Source organism: Hibiscus syriacus, unplaced genomic scaffold (genome assembly GCF_006381635.1).
Source record: "Hibiscus syriacus cultivar Baekdansim isolate YM2019G1 unplaced genomic scaffold, ASM638163v2 tig00110348_pilon, whole genome shotgun sequence".
Classification (NCBI taxonomy): Eukaryota; Viridiplantae; Streptophyta; class Magnoliopsida; order Malvales; family Malvaceae; genus Hibiscus; species Hibiscus syriacus.
Window position 1 is genome coordinate 547,912 of NW_024062699.1, and position 8,193 is coordinate 556,104.

An 8,193-nucleotide genomic window follows, 5' to 3' on the forward strand; every position below is an offset into this window, starting at 1 on the left:
AATTAAAATGATAAAATATATAAATAATAATGATCAAATATATTATTATTTACCTATTACATTAATAATTTTATTAACCGATAACATTCAATGATCAAAATAAAATTAATTCGATTATTCTAATTTTTTATTAGTAAACATATAAATTTATTTAAATAATTTAAAGAATAAAGATCAAATATAAAATCTGAAAATAAAAATTATATTTTAAATAATTTAAAATGATTATAAAATAATAATTATTTAAAAGGACTTCCTTAAATTAATTACAGGGGAATAACATATGATATGTTGACTATAACTAAACTGAAAGATCATATTAATAAATTAAGTCGGAAAAGCTTCGATCAAAAAAAGAAAATTAATTCGGAAAAGCAAGCGAGCAGGAACCGAACACGCAAATATCTGGGGAAAATAAACGGACAGGATCTCCCCAACACAAGATCGATTTTGATTGGCTAAGAAAACCGGTCCTCCAAGCCTTATTGGTCCACGTCATCAGAGATGACTTGTTTCTCTCATTTGAAAAAAACTATTTCAGTTGCAGATTGCGGACACTTAAGATATAAAACGCTGGAACCGCGACTAGCTTTGCAACTTAAAACTTACGAACACACGTTTGGCAGAAAAAGAAAAACTAAACTGTACAGAGATTCAACTCTCCGAATTGAAAGCGCGATGGCTGTCTCGTGCCGAGCCGGCGGCTCTTTGGTGGTTCTAGCGATTGTCTTATCTGGTAAGTGCTGCAGTTACTATTTTTTGCTGGATCTGCTTTTTTTCATTTGATTTCTTGATCTGCTATTTTTTCTCTGTTTCATAGAAAATATTGTAGATCCAGTTCTCTTTTTTGATCTTATTGTCCGTAAATTGGTTCATATTGGATCTGATTTAAGTTCTATGCTTCTATTGATGACTTGATGTACTAGATCGTGAAATGGGAGTTTCAGTGATCTCATATCGTGTGAAATTCTCTTCACTTATTCTAGAACTGGAAGTTTCTGGATTTTAGAGTGAATAATTCGCTAATTATTGTGACTAGGATTGTGATCTAGTTAATAGAATTTGAACTAATGAAGGACAATCTTGTGTTTCAGTTTATTTTATATATCTATATTGGGTGCAATATCTTAATATATTTGTAATTTGTTAAAGATACTGTTATTTATTGTTTATTTCTATGGTACACTTGATAGTTTTGCCGAATCTGATCTTGAGCCTTCTTTTAATCAACCATGATTGAACTGAAAAATGTTCCTTAAAAGGTTACTTAAAAGTTGTTGTATTATAAGTTATTAACCTTGTGTTAACTTTGCAAACAGGATGTCTCTTTGCAATCTCTATTGCAAAGGAGGAAGCCACAAAATTGGGGACTGTCATTGGAATTGATCTTGGCACAACTTATTCTTGTGTTGGTGTATATAAGAACGGTCATGTTGAAATTATAGCCAATGACCAAGGTAACCGTATCACACCATCATGGGTGGCTTTCACTGATAGCGAGAGGCTGATTGGTGAGGCTGCTAAGAATCAAGCAGCTGTAAACCCAGAGAGGACCATCTTTGATGTCAAGAGACTTATTGGAAGAAAGTAATTCACATTCTTCTTATGTTTCTTGTGTTAGGCTTTAGGTCTGATTGGGAAATGATTCTTACTGGGTATGTTTTGTCCTTTTTGCAGGTTCGAGGATAAGGAGGTCCAGAGGGACATGAAACTTGTTCCTTATAAGATTGTAAACAAGGATGGTAAACCTTATATTCAAGTAAAGATCAAGGACGGAGAGACCAAGGTCTTCAGTCCCGAGGAGATCAGTGCCATGGTTCTGACTAAGATGAAGGAAACAGCTGAAGCTTTTCTTGGGAAGAAAATCAAGGATGCAGTCGTCACTGTTCCTGGTGAGCACGTCACAAGAAACATTGTTATCTCTTTGAAAACGATTCTGTTATCTGATCTAGATTATGCTCAAATTATCTTTCTGTTTGATTTGCAGCTTACTTCAATGATGCCCAGAGGCAGGCCACCAAGGATGCTGGCGTTATTGCTGGGCTCAATGTAGCAAGAATTATTAACGAACCAACTGCAGCTGCCATTGCCTATGGTTTGGACAAGAAGGGTGGTGAGAAAAACATTCTTGTCTTTGATCTCGGTGGTGGGACATTTGATGTCAGTATCTTGACAATTGACAATGGTGTATTTGAGGTTCTTTCCACAAATGGAGACACTCATTTGGGAGGTAAGCATCTTCCATGTTCTATTTTAGGCTTTTAAAAATTCTTTTTGTTATGTGTTTTGGCTTATGGTCATTTCTCTTGTAGGTGAGGATTTTGACCAGAGGATTATGGATTACTTTATTAAATTGATCAAGAAAAAGCATGGAAAGGATATCAGCAAGGATAACAGGGCTCTTGGGAAGCTGAGGAGGGAAGCTGAGCGAGCCAAGAGAGCTCTTAGCAGCCAGCATCAGGTCCGTGTGGAGATTGAATCACTTTTTGATGGTACTGATTTTTCAGAGCCACTGACCAGAGCTCGCTTTGAGGAGTTGAACAATGACCTCTTCAGAAAGACAATGGGACCTGTGAAAAGGGCAATGGAAGATGCTGGTTTGGAGAAGAACCAAATTGATGAGATTGTTCTTGTTGGTGGAAGCACACGAATTCCAAAGGTTCAACAGCTCCTTAAGGACTATTTCGATGGAAAAGAGCCTAACAAGGGTGTTAACCCTGATGAAGCAGTTGCTTATGGTGCTGCTGTACAAGGTGGCATCTTGAGCGGAGAGGGCGGTGATGAAACCAAAGGTACATTTTTATATTCTTTAATTTTGTCCATTATAACTATACATGCCAATAACCAATAGCTGTTCAAATTGCTGTTATTGAATCAACCCAGGCTGATATTTGTCTGTAATGCTGTTCTGTACAGATATTCTTCTCCTTGATGTGGCCCCACTTACCCTTGGAATTGAGACAGTAGGCGGTGTAATGACCAAGTTGATTCCCAGGAACACTGTTATCCCAACCAAGAAGTCACAAGTTTTCACCACTTACCAGGATCAGCAGACCACCGTCTCCATTCAGGTAAATTTTACAGGATATTGTTAGAACTTGGAAAATGTTTGCTTGAAAGTTGGATTTTATTTTCCCAGTTGAGAACCTGATTGTTTTGTACTTAATTGCTGTGTTTGATGTCAGGTATTTGAAGGTGAAAGGAGTCTCACAAAGGATTGTAGGTTGCTTGGGAAATTTGATCTGACTGGGATTCCTCCAGCTCCAAGGTTCTCTCTCTCCTCCATCAGTTGTCTTCTTTGTTTTCTGAGCATCTCACCTCTTTTAACTGACTCGACTTTTTTTTATCCCTCATTTGATCAGGGGAACCCCTCAAATTGAAGTTACATTTGAAGTCGATGCAAACGGCATCTTAAACGTGAAGGCGGAAGATAAGGGCACAGGAAAATCAGAGAAGATCACCATCACCAACGACAAAGGTCGTCTGAGCCAGGAAGAAATTGAAAGAATGGTTCGTGAGGCAGAGGAATTTGCCGAGGAGGACAAAAAGGTGAAGGAACGGATCGATGCTCGTAACAGCTTGGAGACCTATGTGTACAACATGAAAAACCAGGTAAATGACAAGGATAAGCTTGCTGACAAGCTCGAATCTGATGAGAAAGAGAAAGTTGAAACCGCAATAAAGGAGGCTCTCGAATGGCTCGACGATAACCAGAGCGCCGAAAAGGAAGACTATGAGGAGAAGCTCAAAGAGGTTGAGGCTGTATGCAACCCCATCATAACAGCTGTATACCAAAGATCTGGTGGAGCCCCAGGGGGTGGGGCGACTGAAGAGGAGGATGATCACGATGAACTCTAAAATGATGCCTAATTTTATCTACTGAACAACCGGATAAGATGAAGTTACTGTAATTTTTCTCATGGTAGAACCGTCTTCTTTCTTCCCTTGTTTTTTTCGTGTAAAACTAAAATTACGTTTGATTTTGAGTAATTTACATGATAGATAATTGAATTTGCTCCCAACTTTCATAAAATTGTAAAGTTTAATTTAATTATTTATAAACTAAATCATTTGGCTCAACAATCTTACTTGACATCCTTTTTATATCTCAACACATTAATATATTAATATTTTATATAATTTAAATTGTTTTTTTGCATTAAGACTTTGAAAAAAATTAAATTCCCAATCATTTATCCATTAAATCACGAAGATACGGAATAGAGACAGAGACTTGAAATATGTATCCATTAAATCATTTTATTTTTAGGCATTTAATTGATAGAGTTAATGAAAATTTGTTTGTCGCCGACTCAAGTTTATTGTGTTGGTATAATGATTTGTGATTTAAGAATTTGAGTTTATAAGGTTAAATTTAAATCTTACTATTGTTTTGATAGATAATTTGTAAATTTTATATAAATATTAATTGAATATTAGGTAGGCTCTTGCCCTGATTTGGAAACCACCCTAATTTAAACTTTCTTTTTTTAAAAGAAAAAATGGATTTGTTTTGTTATAACTTTGAAAAATAGTTACGCTTAGATTTAAGGATAAGCTATGTGTTTAGTTTCTAAACTATCATGATTGATATATTTTAATATTTAAAATTTTAATTTTTTAAATCATACTTAACATTTAGTTTTTGTTTCATTTTGGTACTCGTTAAAAATTTAACGTTACGTTTAATATTTTTTTGAAAGTTTAGGTAATAAAATGAATCAAAACTAATAGTTTAGGTACGAAACATGTTAATTTTTTGAAGGCATGATAATAAAATGAAACAAAATAAAATGAAACAAAAAATAAATATTACGTATGATTTTAAAAAATTAAATGTTACGTATGATTTAAAAAAAATTAAAAGTTTAAATACTAAAACAGATTAAAATTGATCGTTTAGATACTAAATGAGTATTTTGCCGTAGATTTAATGGGATTGAGTGGAGTGAGATAAAACAGTAATAATTTTATTTGTTTGTTAAAACTTTAGGGATAAAACAGTAATAATTGCTCATTAATCTTACACGATGATTGTTTTTAATTGTGTTTATAGATCAGCATATATTGAATAATTATCCTAAATAAAAAGTTTGTTCGGTTGAGAAATTCTAAAATTATTGTTAATTAGATGGAAGCCGTCTTGTTGGGTTGACTCGAATGTTAAAGATTAAGAATTATGACTATAATATTGAAAAAATAATTCAAATATCATAATGGTCTGAGGAGAATTGTTGTAATATAAATTAACAATATAAAAGTCATGAATCTTGATTATGATTCGATAATTATATTATATTATTATGAAAAGTGTTACTTAAATGAAAAATATATAAAAAATGAATAAATTGAAAACTTATCTATAAATTGTTTTGAGTTTATAAAAAGTTTATTTTAGATTAATTTGAAATAAATAAAAATATAATATATATTTAGATTTTAAAAAAAAAAACTTATCTTTTAATATTAAGCAATAAGGTAAGAGATTAATTTTATAGGTAAAATACACAAATAGTCGAGTATTATTAAAAATTACAAAAACAATATTAAAAATTCAACATAGTGGAGCAATCTCAATCTATGCAGCGTGCAAGTCGAAGTCTTATACAAGATAGTAATTGTTAATCTTCACATTTTCATTGAAATTGAATCTAATTGTTTCTGGGAATTCATATAAGGCCATTACATCTTGTTGAAAATTCAATATTAGCCTAAATAAGTTCACACCTAAATTAATTTGATGTCATTGCTTACATCAATTTAATTTTGATGTCATTGCTTACATCAATTTAGTTAGGTGAAAATTAAGTATTTTTCTCATGTTTTAATTTCAATGGTTTAGATTATTTAGTGATTATTTTAATGAGTGGTTTAGATTGTTTCTTGTAACCTATAAATACCCTACTTGTATTTGAGTTTTATCATCCAACAATCAAAGCTTAATTATAAGCATTTGAAAGCTTTCTTAAGAGTTCTCCCCTTTTGCAATTTTGTGAGATTATTCTAAAGAGTTTTTTCTTCTTCTCGATCAATTAGAGTTTTTACTCTATTTTGATTCAACAATTGGTATCCGAGCCACGTTTTTAAGGTCTCTTGAAATTCTGAGTATGCTCTGTGGCTGCAGTTTTTAACTGATCTTCCACATCAGAAAATATTTCTTGAGTTATTGTCGGGGTTATTACAAACCTTGTGGAGCTTCTTTGTGTTTAGAGTAATTTAGTACTCTGCACGTTTGTTACTCAAGCTTGTTCGGTGTAGTCAAAGCCTTGCCGTTAAGATAGGTGATCTTCAAGTAGTTGGAGGGATCAAGAAGCTCAACAATAAAAACTACAACACGTGGGCAACATGTATGGAGTCATACTTACAAGGTCAAGACCTTTGGGAGGTTGTCGGTGGTGGTGAAGTTACACAACCAACGACAGAAGATGCCAATAGAATCTTGCGAAAGTGGAAAATTAAAGCAGGCAAAGCAATGTTTGCTTTAAAAACCACAATTGAAGAAGAAATGTTAGAGCACATTCGGGATGCTAAAACACCAAAGGAAGCATGGGACACTTTTACTACACTCTTTTCGAAGAGGAAAGATACAAAATTGTAACTTCTCGAGAATGAACTTTGATCAATGGCGCAACGCGACATGTCGGTTGCCCAATACTTTCACAAGGTGAAGTCAATATGTCGCGAAATTTCAGAATTAGATCCTACAGCTGCTATTGGGGAAGCCAGGATAAAAAGAATAATTGTCCATGGTTTGAGACCTGAATATTGAGGGTTTGTTGCCGCTGTACAGGGATGGCCGACACAGCCATCGCTTGTTGAGTTCGAAAATTTGCTTGCAGGTCAAGAAGCCATGTCCAAGCAAATGGGAGGAGTCTCGCTGAAGGGTGAAGAGGAAGCGCTCTACACCAGCAAAAGAAGAGGCACTTTTCAGCGGTATACTGGAAGTGGATCTAAAAAGGATGGTGACAAGGTGAAAAATTACCAAGGAAAGGGAGGCCCTCATTCAGGGGGAGCATCCAAGAATCGCGGTAATAGTAGAAAGTTCGATGGCAAGTGTTATAACTGCGGGAAGATGGGTCACATGGCAAAAGACTGTTGGACCAAGAAAAAGCCTGTTGAAAGTAATACTGCTACTTCTTGTTCGAAGGAGAATAGTGAAGATGGTTGGGATGCTGAAGCGTTATTTGCTACGGAGGAAGAAGAATTAGCTCTCACGGTAACAACACCAGAACGGATTGACTACAAGAATGATTGGATCGTAGATTCTGGCTGCTCAAATCATATGACGGGTGACAAACAGAAGTTGCAAAACCTGTCTGAGTATAATGGAGGTTGTGTGGTAGTGACAGATGACAACTCAAGGTTACCGATAACTCACATCGGTAAGATAATAGTTACGCCTCGATATAATACTAACCAGGTGCAACTCCAAGATGTTTACCATGTCCCAGGAATGATATATGTGGCTCAACTAACATCATCAGGCCATTATGTCTTATTTGGTCCCCAAGACGTGAAGGTTTATCGTGACGTCAAAATCTCAGAAACACCAACAATGGAGGGACGACATTTGGAATCAATTTACGTGATGTCAACAGAGTCTGCATATGTAGACAGGACAAGGAAAAATGAGACATCAGATCTATGACACATACGGTTAGGTCACGTTAGCTATTCCAAGCTAAGTGTGATGGTGAAAAAGTCAATGCTTAAGGGGCTTCCTCAACTAGACGTGAGAATAGACACGGTCTGTGCGGGATGCCAGTATGGTAAAGCACACCAAATACCATATGACGAGTCGAAGTTTAAAACAAAAGAACCGTTGGAGTTGGTTCACTCTGATGTGTTCGGACCGGTTAAGCAACAATCAATTAGCGGTATGCGGTACATGGTAACATTCATTGATGACTTCTCCAGGTATGTGTGGGTTTTCTTTATGAAAGAAAAATCTGATACTTTCTCAAAGTTTAAAGAGTTCAGAGACTCAGCTGAAGGAGAAGTGGGAAAGAAGATATGTTGCTTGCGCACAGACAACGGAGGAGAATATAGATCAAACGAGTTCTCTCAATACCTAAGGGAATGCGAATACGTCATCAGTACACTTGTGCCAACACGCCACAACAGAATGGTGTAGCGGAAAGAAAAATCGGCATCTTGCAGAAATTTGTCGAAGTATGCTACATGCAAAGAATG

The 8,193-nt window shown here is 35.2% G+C and overlaps 1 protein-coding gene across 1 annotated transcript; it reads left to right on the forward strand.

Moving 5' to 3' along the window:
* The first annotated feature begins 589 nt into the window (after positions 1–589).
* On the forward strand, positions 590–3,940 carry LOC120120796 (luminal-binding protein). The gene is made up of 8 exons (XM_039140328.1): positions 590–736; positions 1,320–1,587; positions 1,678–1,892; positions 1,988–2,230; positions 2,313–2,792; positions 2,917–3,071; positions 3,186–3,268; positions 3,363–3,940. Exons 1-8 carry the CDS (start codon positions 679–681, stop codon positions 3,856–3,858), a joined length of 1,998 nt encoding a protein of 665 aa, XP_038996259.1. The 5' UTR covers positions 590–678; the 3' UTR covers positions 3,859–3,940.
* Positions 3,941–8,193: the final 4,253 nt, after the last annotated feature.